This window comes from Anabrus simplex, chromosome 2, assembly GCF_040414725.1.
Source record: "Anabrus simplex isolate iqAnaSimp1 chromosome 2, ASM4041472v1, whole genome shotgun sequence".
Taxonomy (NCBI): domain Eukaryota; kingdom Metazoa; phylum Arthropoda; class Insecta; order Orthoptera; family Tettigoniidae; genus Anabrus; species Anabrus simplex.
In genome coordinates this window covers 308,923,762-308,946,875 of record NC_090266.1, presented here as the reverse complement: position 1 = coordinate 308,946,875, position 23,114 = coordinate 308,923,762, and the positions used below count along the sequence as shown (strand labels likewise).

Sequence of the window (23,114 nt, the reverse complement as noted above, 5' to 3'; positions counted from 1 at the left end):
TTTTTGAAAAGGCAATATTTTCGGCTCAACAAAATTTACCATCACTAGAAAGGCAACCCCTGTTCTGCCAGTTAATTATTTGAGTGTGGGATTGTTCGCGAATTTACATACGTTTCGCATAATCGCTGTGCTTCGCAGTTTTTCTACAGTCACCCAGGAAGAGAGAAGAAGGGATTTTGGAATGGAGATCATCGCTGCAGGACGTGAACAATCTTTTAGTGTGACCAGCACCGTGATGATGTGCAAATTGCAACTATGGAGGACCCGTAAAAGGTCCCGAGTCGTCATCCAGGGGTCAGTTAAATACCTCTTTTTATGTATTAGCATGTGATAACTGACTGACCTCGTTGCGAATAAATAGTAGGAGATTAGACAGATGCGGAGTATCCACAGTGCTAGTTAGGAATGGCGCCAACAACTGTTTCCATTTTCTTTGTGGGTTTTCATACGTCATTCAGTACGGTACCTCTGATGGGAGACGTACGGTAGTATTGTTTTGCATTTCGGAAGTTAGGACATTCCGAGGGGTTACCTGGGGAGGAGGTGGGGAGATCTGATGGGAATTCGTGTGATAACAGTGTCTTCTACAATAAGAGACCGTGTAAATATAACATTCAATTACGGAGGCACTCCGTTCATCTAATTAGTTCCTTATTTAATGCATGTTAGCCAAGTAAGTTAATTTTCTTCGTATTATTTTTATGTTCATGGATACATCGATGAAAACCTAGCACCGAACCCAGGACTGTCATGTTTAAACTGTCCTCCATAAGTAGTTTCATCCAAAGATTTTCAGGTAACGGAAGCAAGGATGATTAGCGTGGGTTTATTGTTGGAAGGAGAGTAGTTCTTGGTGTTCCAGTGATTGAGTAATAGTCGAGATAATGTTAGGGACGTAAGCTTATGTGGTATGCCTTCGTGAGAGAATATAAAGGAATGTATTTTATAGTATAATAATAATAATAATAATAATAATAATAATAATAATAATAATAATAATTGGCTAAAAGAAATCAGTGAAGACCTAAATGAAATTGGCATTAATGAAAAACCATTAAAGATAGAATAAAATTCATAAACTTAATTCACAAACACACATTTTCTGTAAAGCCCACCCGACTAAATACAGGATGGAGTGAACAACGTAAAAAGGAACAAAGCGAGCGAATGAAGAGATATTGGGGAGAGAAGAAGAAAAACCAAAAAAGGTGCTAATAAGTTCAAACACGCTTCTTAGTTGGGCATGACGAATCAAGGAGAAGAAGAATATTAATAATAATAATAATAATAATAATAATAATAATAATAATAATAATAACATATATCTCCATTATAGACTGTTATGCCTTTCAGCGTTCAGTCTGCAAGCCTGTGTGAATTTACTAACGGCCGCCACAATCCTCTGTTTGTAACTAGTTCTCTAGCCTCATTTAATTCTATACGGTACCTTTTATCTTTAAATAGAAACTGAGTCTAACCATCGTGTCTTGGTTTCCCTGTACTTATCTTACCCTCCATAACAGAGACCATTATTCTCCTAGGTAACCTATCCTCTTCCATTCGCCTCATAGGACCCCACCACCGAAGCCGGTTTATGCGTACAGCTTCACCCATCGTGTTCATTTCTAACTTATCCGTTATCTCCTCATTTCGATTACCCTCCTGCCACCCTCCTCCCATATGTTTGTACAAGCAATCATTCTCGCTACTTTCCTGTCTGTAACTTCTAGCTTATGAACAAGATATCCTAAGTCAACCCAGCTTTCACTCCCGTGACGCAAAGTTGGCCTGAAAACAGACCGATGTAAAGATAGTTTCGTCCGGGAGCTGACTTCCTCCTTACAGAATACTGTTGATCGCAGCTGCGAGCTCATTGCATTAGCTTTGCTTGCTGTTTAAAGGGGCCTAACATCTAGGTCATCGGCCCACCATTAACTTTCCTGCACCTTGATTCAATCTCACTTACTATACTACTATCCTATACTTCAAGTATCTACCTGTTCCAGCTTTGTATCCCCAATCTTGCACTCATTGCTCTTAAATTTCTTACCTATCGACATCAATTTAGTCTTGGAAAACCTAATTTTCATACCATACTCATTGCATCTGTTTTGAAGTTCCAAAGTTATTAGACTTTAGGCTTTCGGCACAATATACCGGGCGAGTTGGCCGTGCGGTTAGGGGCGCGCAGCTGTGAGCTTGCATCCGGGAGATAGTGGGTTCGAACCCCACTGTCGGCAGCCCTGAAGATGGTTTTCACACCAGGCAAATGCTGGGGCTGTACCTTAATTAAGGCCACGGCCGCTTCCTTCCCATTCCTAGGCCTTTCCTATCCCATCGTCGCCATAAGACCTATCTGTGTCGGTGCGACATAAAACAAAAAGTAGGAGAGTGGTTCGGCATAATATGCCATTAAAGCCAAGTCGTCAGCATAGGCCACACTGTTTACTACATTTTCACCTGACTGAATCCCTCCCCGCCACTTAATACCTTTCAGCAGATGATCCATGTAAACTATGAACAAAAAGGAGACCTTTTTATTTTATTTTTCTACAATTTGCTTTGGGAAGGAAGAGACAGTGGACTTAATTAAGGCACAGCCCTAGCATTTGCCTGGTGTGGAGATGGGAAACTACGGAAGAAACAACTTCAGGGCTGCCGACAGTGAAGTTTTGTAAGTACCTTGAACCAAGAACTCATTCTACCATCAATTCTAATTGCAGCCAATTGTCAACATAAATGCCTTTTGATTGATGTTAATAACCTACTCGTAATCCTTTAGTCCCCCAGTAAGGCGAACAACTTTTCCCTCGGCACTATGTATGCCATATGCCTTCTCTAGATCTACGAAACATAAATATAACTTTCTATTCCTCTCGTAGCCGGCCCCGTGGTAGCGTCCCTGCCTCTTACCCAGAGGCCCCGGGTTCGATTCCCGGCCAGGTTAGAGACTTTTACCTGGACCTGAGGATGGTTCGAAGTCCACTCAGCCTACGTGATTAGAATTTTGAGAAGCTATCTGACGGTGAGATAGAGGTCCCGGTCTAGAAAGCCAAGAATAACGGCCGGGAGGATTCGTCGCGCTGACCACACGACACCTCGTAATTTGAAAGCCTTCGGGCTGAGCAGCGGTCACTTGGTAGGCCAAGGCCCTTCAAGGGCTTTAGTGACATGGGGTTTGGTTTGGTTTTTTATTCCTCTCGTAGCATTTTTCATTACCTGGTGTCCGACTCGTTGGCTGAACGGTCAGCGTACTGGCCTTCGGTTCAGAGGGTCCCGGGTTCGATTCCCGGCCGCGTCGGGGATTTTAACCTTCATTGGTTAATTCCAGTGGCTCGGGGGCTGGGTGTTAGTGCTGTCCCCAACATCCCTACAACTCACACACCACACATAACACTATCCTCCACCACAATAACACGCAGTTACCTACACATGGCAGATGCCGCCCACCCTCATCGGAGGGTCTGCCTTACAAGGGCTGCACCCGGCTAGAAATAGCCACACGAAACTATTATTATTACCTGGTGCAAACTGAAAATCTGATCCTGGCAGTCCCTCTGTGGTCTGAAACCGCACTGGTTTTCATCCATATTACTCTCAACAACTGATTGCAACCTCCTTTCCAAATTCCCAGTGAATACCTTGAGTGGTAGGTATACTGATCAATGAGATACCTCGATAGTTGTTGCAGTCCTTCCTGCTCCCTAGCCTGTAGATAGGTGCAATTGCTGCTTTTGTCCACAAAGCGTAAAAGTAGTTAGTGGGACGTAAAAGCCAATAACATTATTGTTATTTACTACTTTCTTACAGCTAAAGTTGTATTGGGTTTGAGTCCCGAGAAAGGTCGAATCAATACGATGGTACCGGTAAGTACAGTAGTTTCCTGGACCGCAACTCTTCGCAGTTTCGATTTTGATGCTCAATGAGGAATGAGATTTTTGGGCTAATGATTCTCTCACTTCGGCAACCTACCGGTGACCTGTGACTTCGTTGAGTCACACATGTCTATCAGCTGTGAAGGATCACTCACTGGCCTGATAACTCGTGTATTTGTTGACGTAACGAGAGGGAAGGTCAGAAGGACATGTAAGCAGATGACAACAATCGGTTTAGAAAGCTTATGTCGGAAATTCTTGCCTCCTATGATGTAGGTAACTGAAATAATAATAATAATAATAATAATAATAATAATAATAATAATAATAATAATAATATCGGTTTTACCTCCCACTAACTACTTTTACAGTTTTTGTAGACGCGAAGGTGCCGGAATTTTGTCACGCAGGAGTTATTTTACGTGCCAGTAAATCATCTACCTACATGAGGACGATGTATTTGTGAAACTTCAAATACCACCGGACTGACCCGGGATCGAACCCGCCAACCGGAGCTCAGAAGGCCAGCTCCCTACCGTCTGAGCTATTATTATCATTATCATCATCACCATCAATATTTTCTTCCATTTAAAGGTACTTCACTGCAACAATTTGCGTCTGTAGGCACACGATTATTCGGTGAAGTGATTCATTTCAAGAAATTCAATATCTTTTCATAATAGGAGGTTAATTAATGGCGTATGGCTTTTAGTGCCGGGAGTGTCTGAAGACAAGTTCGGCTCACCAGATGCAGATCTTTTAATTTGACTCCCGTAGGCGACCTGCGCGTCGTGATGAGGATGAAATGATGATGAAGACGACACTTACACCCAGCCCCCGTGCCAGCGAAATTAACCAATTAAGGTTAAAATTCCCGACCCTGCCGGGAATCGAACCCGGGACCCCCTGTGACCAAAGGCCAGCACGCTAACCATTTAGCCATGGAGCCGGACATAATAGGAGGTGAACTGTGGAATTGAAGAACCATTTTCTTGACAGGCTGTATCATCACAATGTGGATCAAGGTCGCCAAAGATATTTCTCTGTTAAAGGTCAGAGGAGACTTGTGAGATACGAGTAAGTAGGCTAAGTTGTTAGTTATCAGCACAGACCATTCCTAAAACAAGTTTTGAATTAGGATTAAAGAGAAGGGAAAGTACTTTCTAGTCGAACAGCTTTTCCAAGTTTTCATGATTAAGTCGCAGTACAGTTAAGTGGCACTTAAGGCTTTTCGGTGCGAGAGGTGCACGTCTACATGTCTTCAATTTGATAAAACCTAAGTGACCTTGAGTACCAATAGTGAAATGGAAGTGATTAAAGTGAATCCGCAGAAACATTACTGCATGTGATATAGGGGGCAGTAGTTGTTATTTAGTGCACAAAAGGGCCATAAAGCACATTGGAAATTCAAACTGTATGAGTTAAAGCTAGATAAGTGCTGTATGCTGCGGCATCATACTCAGATCAAACAGGTTATATCGTCGGAATGCATCAAGCCAGCTCGTTGGCTCATTGAATAACCAGTCCATTCATCCTGGTTGTGTGATCACTAGAGACGAGAATCATAGGCACTAAAAACAGCTAAAATAGGCAGGCATATAGGCTCTTAAATTAGCCAAAATAGGCATGTAAATAGGCACTAACGTGTAAAATAGGCAAAATAGGCATGAAAAAATACTTATAAATCAATAACACGCTCAATTACTATAAAAGGAATTTACGACAAGCAACGTTTCAATGTTTTCCGGTAACAATCTTGTTCCCCAGTCGGGCAGAATGTTTTGTACTGAGAGAAATCTCTCAACATCACAGGAAGTGATTGGATGAAACTTCAATGAAGCCACTTCATCTGGTTTTAGTTCAACTGCTTCATCTACCTCACCTCGTAGCACCCTGGCTACTTTTACCGTCGTTTTCCATCCTGGATTCTGCTGTAGGACTCTTATAGAACGTTTTGCTGACAGCGGCTACCTTTCCAGAGGTTCGGTCAAAATTTCTCCTAACTTCTTCCACAACCCTAAATGACTCCATTTGGGGGAAAGCCACTCGTTTCTACTCGGTGATTGCTCCCGGCAGCTTGTTGAAGTTTGAAGATGCTCCAGTTTATGCAGGGGGGCGGGGATATTAGCTCCCATCATTGCAGTGCACAGGTCTATAGAAAATTGTTGTTGGTCGCTGTTCACAGTGGACTGGTAGAAAAGCTGCGATGACAACGCTTCCTGTACTCGTGTCAAATGCATCGCAGTATTTCTGTGTTGATTTATATGGTATTTTTTTTCACATTTGATCTGAAAAATAATAAAATTTACTTAAATTACAATGTTCTTATATTCCTACAGCTGGGCTAGTTGGTAATAATGCTTAGTATAAACATAATAATGGCGTATGGCCTCCGGAGAGGCCTGGTGCAGGTCTTTCTCTCGTAGACGGCCTATTAGGCGACTTGCATGTCTGTGAAGATGAGGGCCTTACCTAGGATGATTTCTAATGTGGAAAACGCCACACACACCCAGCCCCCTAGCCATTGGAATTAACCAATTAAGGTTAAAATCCCCTACCCGACCGGGAATCGAACCCGGGACCCTGTGAACCGAAGGCCAGTACGCTGACCATTCAACCAACGAGTCGGACAGTATAAACATGCATTCGTTTCATTAAAAAAAGAGAAAGACTATTAGATGTGATGTTTCTAGAAGTACGCATTCGTAATTTACATGGAAATATGTCCTCAAAAATGTCCAGTTATAATCTGTCAGTTTCCTGTAGAGTTCGCCGGGTGAAAAAATCATGAAAATGACGCGAAACGATACCTGAGTAGTGTAGAGGAGAGAACCTTCCTATATGCTTGCCAGAAACTCACCAAGCTGCCTCTAGCATTATTCTTACTTATATAGAATTAAAACGGAGGCACTATAAATCTCAGATTTTTTAACATTTTATATGTTGCTATTCACCGGCTTTGGTCAGCCGGGTCAGGTGTCATGAAGACTATTTTCTGTTGCCTGCAATAGATACTGCATCATGTGTGCCCACCAGGCTGTCACCCTCGTTAAAAATTAGAAAACCGCGTGATTTGAAATTGTCGTGGCATGCGCCCATAAACTTACTTTTTGTCACAATTTAGCAAACCTCTAGATGGAATGCTAGAGCTTACGCACCCCAGATTATCTTTGCTTGCCCCCCCCAGCACAACGGGTACCAACTAACCAGACCTCACCAATCCAGACCTACGGTCTTTCCACTGGCCTGGTCTTGTAAAGATAGTCTTTGTAGCCTTGTTAAACACGCTGTGACATCGTTCAAGCCATGCCATCTTGTATGTCTAGCCTCTGTGACATCGTCCTAGTTGCACCACATTCGATCTTCAACCTACTGCATGTTTCGCGAAGGCATAGCGGAAGCGTAATAAGAGTTCACTAGAGCCTACACATAGCGCTGGTGAAAGTTACTCAAGATTTTAAAACATTACAATTCAATTGTAGTCCGCTTCTGTGGTGTAGTAGTTAGCGTGATTATCCGCCACCAACGTAGGCCCGGGTTCGATTCCCGGCTCTGCCACGAAATTTGAAAAGTGGCACGAGGGCTGGAACGGGGTCCATTAAGCCTTGGGAGGGCAACTGAGTAGAGGTGGGTTCGATTCCCACATCACCGGGCGAGTTGGCCGTGCGGTTAGGGGCACGTAGCTGTGAGCTTGCATCCGGGAGATAGGGGGTTCGAATCCCACTGTCGGCAGCCCTGAAGATGGTTTTCCGTGGTTTCCCATTTTCACACCAGGCAAATGCTGGGGCTGTACCTTAATTAAGGCCACGGCCGCTTCCTTCCTAATCCTAGACCTTTCCTTTCTCATCGTCACCATAAGACCTATCTGTGTCGGTGCGACGTAAAGCCGCTAGCAAAAAAAATTCCCACCTCATCCATCCTCGAAGTAGTTTTCTGTGGTTTCCCACTTCTCCTCAGGAAAATGCCGGGATGCTACCTAACTTAAAGACGCGGCCACTTCCTTCCCTCTTCTTTACCTGTCCCTTCCAGTCTTCCCATGCTTTCACAAGGCTCCTGTTCAGCATAAAAGGTGAGGCTGTCTGGGACAGGTACTAGTCCTCCTCCCCGGTTGTATTCCCCGACTCAAAGTCTCACGCTCCAGGACACTGCCCTTGACACGGTAGAGGTCGGATCCTTCGCTGAGTCCAAGAGAAAAACCTACCCTAAAAACCTAAACAGATTAAGAAAGAAAGAAAGAAAGAAAGAAAGAAAGAAAGAAAGAAAATATTTCAGTTGTAAATCACTATTTTCGCGGGAATTGGATCAGAGTTCAAGTTACCGATTTTTAATTTTCATCCACTCTGTGACAAGAGACCATCGGCGTTCTAACTCCTCGTTCAGTAATAAAATGATTATTTACATTTTAGCAATATAAATTATTGAAAGTTCATGACTAATACAGCATTGCGACAAAATAACTTTCCACAATACGTAACTTATAGGCCTATAAATGCTACAATGAAATGCGATCGTAGTTCAGTCACAAAAAAAAGATAAAAGGAACAAACGAACTTACCAAGCTTGGCTGAAAACTACCTTTCCATCCGTAGTGAAACTGGGATCCCCTGTGATCCAACGCTTCAGCCAGTAGGACTTCGATGATTTTTCTTTGCAATTACATTTTTTTACGTCACGCCGATACAGATAGGTCTTATGGGGACGATGGGATGGGAAAGGCCTAGGAGTGGAAAGGAAGCGACTGTGGCCTTAATTAAGGTACAGCCCCAGCATTTGCCTGGTTTGAAAATGGGAACCCACGGAAAACCGTCTTCAGGGCTGCCGACAGTGGGGCACGAACCCACTATCTCCCGGATGCAAGCTCACAGCTACGCGCCCCTAAGCACACATCCAACTTGCCCGATGATTTTTCTTCGGGCATCGCCACAGACACCCTTCTTCTTCACAATAAATCATAACACGTTCTGAAGGTAAAGCGTACGTGTACAACAGTTCACGTTGAGAAGGAAGTGTAAAGGGTTCGACATTGATTGGTTAGAAGGTTGGAGGGGTTGAAGGCTTCGAGGTCAAATTGTTCCTTGTTTCTCCTGACGGAAATTTCCCAAGAACTATTTCTGGTGACTTCCAAGAATTCCTAGTTTTGTTCGTGGGGTAAACAGATCTTGAGAAATGAGAAGATAATACTGTCGAGGACATCAGTTACAATATAATGCACTGGAAGAAAACCGGCTTCTTTAAAATAGATTAAAAAGGCATCAAATAGGCAATTATACTCCAAATAGGCACAAACCCCTGAAATAGGCATTTATAGGCACAACAAAACCGACTAAATCTAGCTTAAGGGAGCCTAAAACGGATTTATATCTCAAAAGCCTACGTTTCTGAACACAGGAATAAAATAGGCAAATAGGCAAATTTCCGTATCTAGTGATCACCACTGTGACATATTGTGTGCAGATGAGGATACGTCCAGGTCATATGTAACATTGACCAGATTCTGGTCCTGTTAGACGCACTACAGACAGAGAAGATCATCAAATCTGCTGACATGCAGTTGTAAAGAGAGAGGCACCTCACTCAGAGATCCTGCAGCTTGCCATCAGACTGGGGAGGCTGCAGGTCTGAGTAATAGAGAATCGTGTTCAATCTAAATACATTGGCTGGTGTTTCCTCAAGGTATATATTAGTATGAGGATGCAAATGAGCGTCTTTATTGCTGTAGAATTGTAAACATCTGCCCTGAGCCCTCCCTGCCTTATTTGGTTAGACCAGGGCCATCCAGCCATTGCGCTCCGAGAGCGCGCCCGCGCTCGGGGAGCAATGGGCAGTCAGACTAGCGCTCCTTCCCCTACCACCACTACAGTGTGGCAGCGAGGAGACCTGAGACAGACGATGTTCGGACCGCGCTGACCAGATAGGTACGTACAGTCGTGCGTCCGACGGCTTTTGTGGGTTTGTTGACATCATATTGAGAGGGCTGTTTTGCCGTAAAAATATACCGCATCTACAAATCGAAAGGTACTCCGATGTATGGAATATGCAGGAAACGAAATCAAGTGCTAAGTAAAGAATAGAGTAAAGTGATTTATTCAAAATCGAAATTTGAACATTTCTGGGAGGAAAATTCAACAACGTTTTACCGATATGAACAGATAGTACAGACATTGAGTGACTTTTGGTCAGTCGTTTATACGAGCTTTTACTTTTGGAGCAAACAATCATCTCCAAATTGAGTAGGCCTACAATATTTCTGGACACAGCTATTCTTAAACAATTGCGCAAGTTTCTATCGCTTATCGTTGCACGATGTTTACTTTTGCTAAGCTTAAGAACCGAAAAGAAACGCTCACAAAAGTACGTTGAGCCGAACATTGACAGAACTCTACATGTATGTTTATACAAAAGGGATATTCTTCTTGCGGAAAACCGCTGTAAAATTATTCTAAACTTCGTGACATTAGAAAGCGGTCTTTAAGACGAACATTGCACTGCAGTTCCAGCAACTCTAATTGAAATAGCTGTGGAGCACTGTCTGCACTAAGAGAAAATGGTCGAACAAACACATCTAACACCGCTTGAAGTTCTGTACTTTGAAAATATATTTTCAAACTCTTCTTGTAACTGGCGAATTACCTGCAAATACTCATCAAAGTCGACACCTTATTTCACTGTTTCAAGCAATAGAAAATGTCCTGTGTTCCTTGCACGCATCTGGTTTTCCCACAAAATCAATTTTCTTTTGAACGCTTGAATTTTTTCCACCAAATCGGAGATAATGTGCTTTATGCCCTGGAGCGAAATGTTCAAAGTATTCAGATGGGCAGTGAAGTCACTTAAAGGGGCCAAGTCCGCCACCCACTTAGGATCACGCAAAAGACTTTCGGGCCACCCTTTCATGTCATAAAATGTATCTATTGCATTCCGCAAGCAAAAATCTCGATGAAGCACTTCGCGTTGCTCAGCCATCTTACTTCTGCATGTTACGGGATATCCGGATACTCCGCTTCGATGTCATCAAAGAACTCTGATTTTTTCTTTTGCTACTTGCTTTACGTCGCACCAACACAGATAGGTCATATGGCGACGATGGGACAAGAAGGCCCAGTAATGGGAAGGAAGCGGCCGTGGCCTTAACTAAGGAATTAATTAAGGTACAACCCAAGCATTTGCCTGGTGTGAAAGTGGGAAACCACGAAAAACCATCTTCAGGGCTGCCGACAGTGGGGTTCGAACCCACTATCTCGCGATTGCGAGCTCACAGCTGTGCGCCCTAACCGCACAGCCAACTCGCCCGGTACTCTTTCAATTGACGGTGCGTGAGTCCATGGAAGTGAAGAAAATTTACCATTCACACAACTGTTCCCATTACGTCTTTAAGCTCGGCGACTTTTGCACAGATTGCCTCTTGGTGTATAAAGCACTGGACCGCCGCCATTAGGGTACTACCGCTCTCAGCCATGTTTAATTTTACATAGCTGAGGAACCCCGTGCGTAGACCACGTAAAGCAGGAGCTCCATCCGTCGTTACACTCGTCAACCGCTCACATTTTAATCCCATTGACTCAAAACACCCTCCACTGCTTGGAAAATATCGAAACCGGTAGTGGTGTCTTTGAGAGCTACCAAGTCTAGGAAATCCTCGGTGACCCGAAGATCGTCATCCACCACTCGAATGAAAATAACGAGCTGAGCTTTGTCCGCAATGTCGGTTGATTCGTCGAGGGCGATGGAAAAGGATACAAAATTTGCTGCCTTCTCCATTAATTGCTGTTCCATATCAATGGCCATATCGTCTATTCTGCGAGCCACAATTTGAGGAGAAAGAGAGATTTTATCAAATTTCTCAACTAGCTCCATAGGACAAATACATGCCGCTGCATCCATTAGGCACTCCTTGATTACATTCCCTTCCGTGAAGGGTTTCTCAGCTTTGGCAATTCGTGGTGAACATTTGTAGCTTGTTCGTAAAATGGTTCCACCTACCTCACTCTCCTCAATCACCTGTCAGACAAAAATACGGTAAGTCACAATTTTAATATTCTTCAGATAATTCTATCATTTCTTCATTCCCGTTTGTAAACAAGCATTTAAAAATTAAAACAGTAATATTTACAGAACAGTGCTGCTTGAAATTTTCTTTCAATTCTTTCAACTTCGATTGGCAATTGGCGTCTGTCAAATCACCGTAATTATCCCTCTGGTTGGCACTGCAGTGCCGTTCCAAATTGTGCTTTTTTTAACACATTAAATTTCGGTGGCACACTAAGAATTTGGCATGCCCTTTATAAGCTGTACAGAAAAATGAAATTTCCCATTCTGCTTTGAAGGTTGCTGCTTCACCACTCCTTTTTTTTTTTTGTTCAATCATGACAACTGCGAAACTGATTTAATTATTTAGTTACACGGTGTCAACAAAGCGCATTGGACTAGATTACAGTGACACTATATGTATATAGTCACTGTAGACTAGACTACGACTGATGGATCGACTGCTCTCTTTGGCGGGACGGGCAGACTGCTCGCTCAGCCAGCCAAGTTTCTCCCACCACTGCCTTCCCCAAAGCGCTCGGAGCACTGGCTTGGAGCGCGGCCAGAGCGCTAGCGCTCGGGGAGCGCTGTTTGGATGGCCCTGGGTTAGACATTGCTGCTTTGGGGTCTGCATTACACTAGCTGATTAGTACACAAACCATCTATCTCTGTTTCAGTGAGTCTGGACTACAGGCATGTTTGTTGCCTTTTTTGTTTGTGCATCGTGCGGCATGTCGTCAATAATGCAATGAATAGTACACTGGATGCAGGAGTTGTGATGCATTGTTTTCTCTGATAAGTGTCACTTCGGCCTTAATCCAGATTATGATCAGACAAGGGTTTGGTGCTGTGGATAATAGCACAACTATCCGACACTGATTCGTCAATACCAAACATTGAGGGTATCAGGTGTTATGATTTGGGGTGCCATCAGTTACCGCTTCTGACAGTAGAAATAATAATGTTATTGGCTTTACATCCCACTAACTACATTTTTTCAGTTTTCAGAGATGCCAAGGTGCAGGAATTTTGTCCCGCAAGAGTTCTTTTACTTGCCAGTAAATCTACAGACATGAGGCTGATGTATTTGAGCACCTTCAAATACCACCATACTGAGCCAGGATTGAATCTGCCAAGTTGGGGTCAGAAGGCCAGCGCCTCAACAGTCTGAGCCATTCAGCCTGGTGACAGGAGAAAAAGAGACATCATAACGATATGTCAATGACGTTTTGCAGTCCCATTTCCCACCATTTTTGCTCAGTATACTTTATGCCATTATAAAGCACCATGATGCTTGTGCCCACATAGCCTGCATTTCCCAGCAGGCTTTGCGAGGTGTGGACATGATACCTTGGATTGCAAGGTCATCAGATCCGTCACCAATGGAATATATTCGAGAAGTGAAGTGTGCTGCCATCAACATCTGCTCAGACACTAAACAATCCACGTTTGTAGTTGAAGAAAAAATGGTTAAATGTACCTCAGGACATTATCCGGAAGCTGTACGATGAAATGCTTCATTGCAATGCTGCCTTCACAGCTGCGAAAGGAGTCTGTATCCCATACCGGTATTCAATGCTGCCTTTTGGAAGCTAAACAAGGCATGCTTGTATGCATAAGGACAAATCACTGCTGATTTGTTAAATGATCTATCAGCCTGTGATGGTTTCATATCTTTTCAAGTAATGAATGATGGTGTAGCATTTTCCATGTCTATAGCTTGTAGAGCAATTGAAGTGACATCAAACAAATAGCATTATTATTAGAAATGTCCTGGACCTCTAACCCCGTACCAAACTCGATGAGGTCAGTGGCATTTGATGGTGTTTAAATGCAAGAACTCCATATCTTTAGCTTCTGATATGCCTGTGGGAGAAAATTTAGACACCCTCCAGTCTGTTGAAATCTATTGCAATTAAAGGGATTATTATTATTATTATTATTATTATTATTATTATTATTATTATTATTATTATTATTATTATTATTATTATTATTGTGAATCTTGATGTTCCTGTATAACTTGTGTTTTATGTGCAGGAGGCCATTTCATCTGCAGAATCAACTGGACCAAACATCGGACGTAACATACAATCGCTTCCTGTACTACAACAAGTTACGTGCCTACGCCCCAAATGAGGAGTCAGCATTGGTAAGTTGTAATATGAGCCACTTACCAGCAATTTTTTGATCATCCAATCTTGTCACTGAAGGACTATTATGGAATTTAATTTATTTACTTATCTTTAGATTCAAGGACTTAACATTTAGATCACAAACACTATTAATGAAGAGCAGAGAGTCCTTGAACTTCCATATATCAGCATTTCGAATTAGGGAAAAGGAGAAGCATAAATGATAGGTAAATACAAGACATCTGCGCATCTGGCAATCCAATAGGAGCAGGGGAACCAAGTGTCATCATCATCAGCCATGAAAGATGAAAGAGAGAAGTGTAGTAAAGTTAAAGGGTGCAATGATGGATTCAGTTCAAGGTTTTATGATTGCCACCTATTCCTTACATATAGCGAATGAGAGCACAACCGCTCAACTAATAATAATAATAATAATAATAATAATAATAATAATAATAATAATAATAATAATAATAATAATAATAATAATAATTGGTGTCACTACCATTAGCTGTAGCTTTATTACAACTACCCTTTATCACAACTACCTACATTTAATGGCAGCCGCATCAACAGAATGCTCATTAGAATTACAACTTGCACTGGTAGCTGGTTGAACTTCATACCGTTCATTTTCAGGTTGCAAGTGATAAATATCATTTGGTTCCGTCTTGAAGATTACTATACTTGTAGGGTGCTAATTAATTTATTATTTAACCACCTATACTTATACAATTAGGATTTGATCCTTATTACATTATGAAATGGGAGGCATGTTTCGCCTTTCATAGAAGGCATCTTCAGTCATTTTACCTCCTCAAGGTTAAATCAGGCACCTAATTTATAGTTAAAATATTATTATTAAGATTTAATATTAACATACTTAAAATAGGAGCAGTCTAAAGGAAAACTGAATAACAATTTTTGGTATTATTTTGGATAACAACAATATCAGCCATTGGCTGTTGATTAATAGTTGTGACAAAGGTACATAGTACAGTGCTTAGTAGCAGTAGTATGTTTTGAATTTTTAATATTACAGTTTTTCGGAATGTTAGAGAAAAACCTTCCAGCAATATGAGAATGTTAATTGAGACCTTATTGAGAAGTGAAGTTGTAAAAATTGAAAAATATCTGGTTGAAGTCTTAGGTACGAGATTACTGGTTTGCAAAAAGTAATTGATGATTTGACACTTGGCGTAAACCGACAACTTGATTGGTGTATCTTAACTTGTTTACAAACATAAAATAGGAGCAGTCGAATGCCTCAGATTTCTTTGAAAGGTGCCTTCTGAGCAATATAATATGACAAATTACATTGCAAGTCCAGTTTATTGGATGTGTTTTAACATAAATTTCTCTCTGTGTATTAAAGTTATTGTCCCACTCATTTAATGAGCTGTAGTATTCCTGAAATGCATATTTGTTAGATGTGGATAGTTAATTTCTTGTTTTTCATTAATGTCTCCATACTTGGCAGAGATAGATAGGCAAAAACAAATTGTTCTATATCACTAGCACCCTCATTTCACACCATTCAGGTTAATGGTATTTCAGAGATAATAACATTTTAGTCATATTTCAAGGTCCATATTGGAATACGGTACTTGTACACAATGTATAATAGAACAAGTTTTCTATAATAGGTACATATTTTTTTCTAATATTCATCGTAGTTTTATTTGTTCTTAATTTCCTTCGTTTAGAAGAGTGAAAATCATTTCTGTATTCCAGGTCATTCCTGATCATGTCATACCAACATCAGTATTTGTGCCTTATATTCCTGGACAGGATCAAGACACCTGCAAACAGAGCAGCCTTGTTACTATGTGAGTACATAACTTTTTTTTGCTAGGGGGTTTACGTCGCACCGACACAGATAGGTCTTATGGCGACGGTGGGATAGGAAAGGCCTAGGAGTTGGAAGGAAGCTGCCGTGGCCTTAATTAAGGTACAGCCCCAGCATTTGCCGGGTGTGAAAATGGGAAACCACGGAAAACCATCTTCAGGTCTGCCGATAGTAGGATTCGAACCTACTATCTCCCGGATGCAAGCTCACAGCCGCGCGCCTCTACGCGCACGAGTACATAACTGTGATATTTATTGGATAGATTCGTATGTATGTTCAGTCCTCAGCCCTAAGGCTGGCTGGATCCTCAACAGCTCTGCCAATAACAGTTATAGATGGCCTAGGCATCACTGAAGAGGCATACTAGGGAAACGATGAGCGAGGTAGTTTCCCATTGTTTTCCTCGCCAAGTCAGAAGTTGTTGTTACATACCAGTTTGCCAAACCTGCTGAATTTCTGCATCAACAGACCGTATGAGTGACATTTTCACACCATCCATAACAGGGACTGGGTGCATAAGGAATGGTATTACTAGCATCACTACTACCTCAGCCACTTTAGTATCGTCAAATCCAAGGATGAGACTGAGACAAGAAAATGAAAGTAACAAATTTGTTCTAGCCCATACCAGAAGACATAGTGTACTGTAAATATTAGGTCTCACCACCAAAGGCGTCCGCCTCCGTAGCGTAACGGTTAGTGTTATTAGATGCTGTCCTCGGGGGCCGGGTTCGATTCCCGGTACTGCCAGAAATTTAAGAATGGCAGGAGGGCTGGTATATGGTTGAAATGGTTCATGCAGCTCACCTCCAATAGGGATGCACCTGAAAAGAGCAAATGCATATACAGCCATGCTCGGGTAAAAATAAAACCTATGACTAAAGTTCAAGCTTTCTTCAGAGCTGGTACAACGTACACTGATAGAAAAAGAAGTTGCAACACCTTGAATATGTTGTAATTTATTCCAGATTACACCTACAGGTAGCTAACAATAAATGATAGGTACTTATACAGCTCCATACATGTACATGTTCCAAACTGTACAGTATGCCAACAGTAGTCAGTTGTCATATCAATATACTGAGTACTCTCCTTTGTTATGAAAACAAGCCTATACTTTTGAATGTAGATGATCACAGAGGTAGTGAACATTATTCTGTAATGCATTGTTTCAAACCCCTTGCACCTATAAACATAATTTTGCAGTTCTGCAAGACTTCTAGAAAGTCTTACAGGCTGCCTAGTCAAGGTGGTAAAGGTGTGCTTGTTTCAGCCAGAACGACATCGGTTTGATTCCGTGTCTAGAAGTCATACAATTTAGAGATAAGACTACCATTTCTGGAGAGGCACATGACCCTGGCATCAAAACTTTCTAACCAAATTTCCATTTCCTCCACTCTTTGCATACAAACGGCTTCTCTTATTCTATCCGGATAGTGCGTTGCCATAAGCCTAACCATATCTGCCTCAGATCCAATACATTCTAAATTTCTCCACACCAAAACATGTGCCAAAAAGTATTCTGTCATTCTTACGCCCTCGTTAGAATTATACCTGCCAAACATTACTCTCTCTCTCTCTACTCTGAACACCTTCACTCCAAACTTTTGCTATGAATTTCTCCCTGAATTCAGTTAGAATAGACATCGAGCTTTTATATACACTACCGGTCAAAAGTTTTCGATCACCTATGCACAAAACTAGATACGGTACTTTACTTCAATGTACAAACACATCGTAAAAACTAAATAAACCAACAAAATATATATTTTCTCTCTTTATCATTAAGTAGAATACAATATGGTTTATATTTCAGCCTCTTCAAAGTATCCACCCTTTGCCCTCCGAACAGCTGCACAAACTCTTGGCATTTTGGAAATAAGATTTTGTAGTGTTTGTGTAGATACTGTATTGCTGTCCAACAGTTCTGTAAATTATTCCATGTCCGTTAATTGAACAGCAAATTTCTTCTCTGCTACTCTCATAAATTCCATCAGGTTAAATTATTTCCCAGAAAACTTAGGTATATCATGATCCCTAGTGATTAAAACATTAGTTACAATTATCTCACGTACATTTCTACTATCACATACTTCTTGCTGGAGAACCGTCTGGTAACTCAGATATTTTTCTTCCACTGTTTCCTCAGCCTTTTCTTGAATTTCCCTTAATTCCCCCTGCAACTATTCTTACGATTCTCTCACTTTCTGTGATAATAATTTTTGTTTACTCCCTAGTTCACCTACTTCTCCAAGTTTTCTTTCCACCTGTTCCACCCTATTAATACATTTTCTAGTTTCTTGCTCTACTGTACTGGTTATCTTTTCAACTCCTTCTTCCACTAACTCATTGATTTCCCCCTTATTAGACTCGATCGTGGTGCTAAATTCATCAATCTTACACCCCTGTTTGATGCATGTCTCACTAACTTGCTCTATTTGCGTATGGAGATTGCTCCGACCCAATTCCATCTCAGTTCTAATATCACTACACGCCCTGTTTACCTTACATTCTAACTTATTAATTTGCTTACTTATCTCTAACACCTTATGATCTATCTTATCACTAACTTCAACAATCTTCTTATTAATACTATTGATGACATTACTCTGAGCTTCAATTTTCTCATTTATGACATCATACTGAGATTCAATTTTCTCACTAATGTCACTATTCTGCTCAGTCATTTTGGAAATCAGCAAATTGAATAAACTAAGGTCAATCCCCACTTTGATTTGGTCTTGCATGACAGCATTTTCCTCAGTTTCTACTATTTTTCGGCTTTCAGCAGGTCCCACCTTAGTCACCAACTCCCTATTCATGTTATCTCCTTGGATTCCCTTGGACACAATACCATCAATCTCCTCATCTGATTGCTTATTGCTATCCTCGTCCATCTTCGGCTTCCTACTGAAATCGTTATTTATGAATTTCATGACCGTATTGACTGATTACACGTATATGGATAAGAAAGAAATTCTACCTTATCAATACTGTTTATTGTAAATATAGACTTACATCAGTACCGGTTTCTTTCTTATCCATATACGTTCCTACCAACATTTTGCAATCTCGAAGCTATTTCCCCTTGCACTTCCTCTGACATTACCCTTAAATATCCAACAAAATGACCTAACTAACATTCCTCGGTTAACCTAACATGTGCGTACCCATTAAAAGACTGATCCATTAGATTGCCATTCAGGATATCTTTTTCTGAACATTTTGAGCTCCACATAGTGGCGACACATTGTAACTACTCCTACCACTACTGTTACTATTCATTTCCTTCACACAATACATTTTAAATTGGTTAAGCACCAGTCGCTGTAATAAGCAACAAAATTCAGAGAGCATACCTCCTATATCTATTATTCTCAAGACGTGGGGTGATAAACACACACACCTGGCAATATACAGGAAAATGGATCAGGACAAATGTAGATCATGGCTGCATTTCCACAATTGAGGATTGTACTTGGAAATGAATCAATCATTATTATTAAAGGAAAACTGAACTCAAAGCTATACTTTACATCACAATGAACTTGCATTGTCGTACTTAAATTTAATACTATAAAAATACCCCGTGAGATTTGTTGTTACATAAAACTTCATCTAAATTTTAAAAGGTATTAGCATTTTACGTGAATTAATATTGATATCGCCGCTGATTAAATTCTTCTTCATGTTATTTATGCATAACATGTCTGGTGCAGTAATTACCTGATGTCTGCAACCACCGCTGTTGAACTTGTTACACCCGGAAAAGCCATCGGGTGGAAGTAGGAAGCCTTCTTCTGTTATCTCATCTTCTTGCATAACCTGGAGTTGACCTACTTTCCCTGTCCGAGTGTAATAACCTCCATGCGGTTACGTCCACCCAATATTTATTGTCAGAAATTGGAAGACTTTACTGAAGGACCTGTAATGTTCAGGCATGCTATCTACTCTAGTTTTGCACGTCCTGATAGCTAATATAGAGGCTATTGAAATAAATACAACAGTTCTATGTGATGTTAGATGTATCTACGTATGGTTCAATTCTCGAACAAAGTTTGCGGATTACATAACAGAACTCAATAAAGAATTCGAAGTACACTGACGACTGTTATCTGCATATATCGGTTAAATTCGATATATATTGCCTATACATCTACAGACAGTGGCACCAAGCCTCTGGTGAATCTACTGAAATAAACTTGCATTAAAACGTTCTACCTCGCAATTAGATGCTGCTGCTTCTCCATGAGATCTGTACAAATTACCACTCATCTCAAGTGAATACAAATTACTACTCAGATCAGAACAAATTACCACTCAGATCAGACCACTCTACAATCCTTACATCAACTTATATAAACTAGACATGTCCACTCATCTCCCTTCTACCTCGTTATCCCTTCCACACCGACACACGGTAGTTAGCGAATACGGACACACGATCAAAGCCACGTGGCCACGTATTTTACATCATTTGTCATGTGAGTTAATAGCTTCCCCACGCGCAAGAAGGTTAAAACCTGGATGTTTCAATATTGACTTTTTCAAATAAACAAACCTCACTTATTTTATTCAGAATAATTACAAACACAATTCCCTTATCCAATGATTAAATGACATAGGAAATATGCACGATACCTAATTATACTACAATCTAAATTGTGGAACTCAGAATATAAAATCTAATGAATTGGGTCAATTAATGATAATAATTATTGTTCCGGGGTATATGTGGAACGCAGAGATGGCGAAAGAAAGTGCGAGTTTGAACGGGTCTAACTACAATACCAAGAATTGAATTAAAATTTTAAGAAAGGTTATATTTCTTTCAATATTAAAAAACAAATTTAACAAATTTCCACTAGGTGAAATTACAATAAAAAATCAGGTACAATGCCAATCTTGAAACGAGACTTGGAAAATTTGAAGATTCAGAACGATAACAATTTTGGGCTCCAAGCCCCTAGTTTTAATATTTCTGAGCTACGAGCTCAAGTTTACAATTCAAAATGAGAAATAATTTAGTCAAGGGCAAAAATCCCCTAATTCAAGAGCACTTGCGTCCTAAATTACAATGTCTAGCTTTCCAGAGGCACCCTTCATTATTACAACACTTTGAAAAGAGCTAACCGGCTCTCAGTTTCTTCCAACCTACTCAAGGCAACATCAAAAACTTACAATCTCTGGCCTCTCAAAGCACAACTTACAAATTGAAATAGTTCAATACAGGGGTATCTAGTACCCAATCTACAGGGCTTTTGCGAAAAAGAACAGGTTAAATAAACGGCCCGAACACAAACTGAATGGAGGCGTACACTAGGCTCCAGATAATGAACTATTAAAACCTACAGGGCTCTGGGCCGATGAAACAGGTGCTAGTCCCAAACTACTGAGGTGGCTCGCATGGAAATTACTTTAATACATTACAAAAACAGTTACTAAATCGAAGTCACCTCAAACCAAAAGGAAGGGGAGCTCGAGAGGGTACCTCACTCTCTATCCCCGATTTATACTTAAAGACTTTATGAATTTTTTACATTAGCCGAAAGAGGATTTACATTTTAGAAAAGTTTGTTACGTAGTTAAAGATTCGGACCTTCCCTCGGATAAATTTGCGGAGACAGTAAGAAAGATAGAATTTACGTGGCCAATACCTTGTAGATGTTCAGCCAGCCGAAGGAAGAAGAGCCCCGCCTCCTGCTTTAACACACACACTTCAAAAGACGGCGATCAACTGGCAAGGTACCCACAAAAGCCGCTGTTTATGTACCCTCAGAGAAGGTTCGAGAGAATTCAGGAATAATCCGGCCACACCTTCTCAATTTTTATTGGCAAATTCAAAGTGAATAAGAAATGCGGGATTGGTTGAATATTAATTACAAAAATTTATGATTGGCGAGATTCAAAACTGGCGGAAAGAAAAATAATTTTTGCCAACCCAAAAATAAATGAACATAGAGTCAGTTATGGACAACATAGAAATACGAAACTTCTTCCACATTGCACCAGAGTGCATGATCAGAGTTTTTGGTAGTGACATCTGTGGAAAAATGTCCAAACTTCTTGATGTATAGCAAAACAAAACAAGTAGAAATTCAATCAGTTTAGGAAACTTCACAATAACACAGTTACTTAATATTTCAGTAGTGACATCTTCTGATTAAAGTTCCAAGTTCATGTAGTATCAGTTCACCTTTTGATCGATAGAGGAGTTTATTGAGGCGCTTATTTTGAATGAGCGGAGTTGAGGTGTACCTCCCAGTATAGACCCCCCCAAATGTCCTTCCTTGGGATGACACGGAAGGATTTTGAGAAAACATTTCCATTTGAAAAAAATTTCTAAGTCTTTTTTCCGAAAATACCGTAGTTTTGTAGGAAAATACGTAAATCCAGATTTAAAGTGCCCTGGTAGTCGTAGAAAGTTAAATGCATGCTGATAGATTTGCCTGCAAGACCTGCCGCCGCTGCCGATACCCATATGAGGTCGCCCGGACCCCCAAGTACCCTCAGATACACCTTTCCCTCTACTATGAGAGGGGTAGTTGTGGTGATGGTCGCCGCAGACTGGATGTATATGTGCAGTCCCCACATGTGTTGGCGGTAGGGTTACCGCACTTCAGCCTTTGCCGGGAAGATGGACTCTGGCGCGCCGTACCGAAGGAGGGCTCACTATGGAGTGTGCCCAGTCCCCGCTCCGGTGTCTCTCGCTAGACGGCAGCGAACTGCTGAGGGGGTACTGAAACAGTAAGATCTAAGCGACAGAGAAGTGTTGTTGCTTGAGATTGGAGAGTGCGATCTTTATTGGCGGGGCAGAGGGGCGGGCGGCGTTGGTGGTGATGTGTGTGTCAATAATGCGTGGATGCAGGAGACGGGGGCTTGGTAATGGCCACCGGGGAATTGGCCACAGGAAAAATCAGAGGGCAAGATCGTACATATGAGTTACAATACCAACCAGGGCAGAAATTCTTAAATCTATTCTTATGAAAAATGTTTAAAAAAGAAACATTACCTTCGACTCGTGCCAAGTGTTGATGGCTAAAGTAAACAATGAAATTACACAGGTTTCACCTGAGAGAGGTGAACCCTAAAGATTCTCTCTGTGGCTGGATTGCTGACCAATAATGTAACTCTTGTCAAGAAATCTAAAATGACGCACGGCCCATGGAATCTGGGGGCAAGCTTGCCCGCAGGAATAAAATTCCTAACCATGGCTTGATCTCCAACATT

General features: G+C 41.1%; 1 protein-coding gene across 1 annotated transcript in view; it reads left to right on the top strand.

Moving 5' to 3' along the window:
• The window catches only part of LOC136864075 (neutral amino acid transporter 9), a 276,887-nt gene that overhangs the window by 162,102 nt on the left and 91,671 nt on the right, over nucleotides 1-23,114 (top strand). The window contains exons 3-4 of the mRNA XM_067140620.2: nucleotides 13,941-14,052; nucleotides 15,770-15,864. Coding sequence (XP_066996721.1) covers nucleotides 13,941-14,052; nucleotides 15,770-15,864 — 207 coding nt within the window. The remainder of the gene's footprint in view (nucleotides 1-13,940; nucleotides 14,053-15,769; nucleotides 15,865-23,114) is intronic.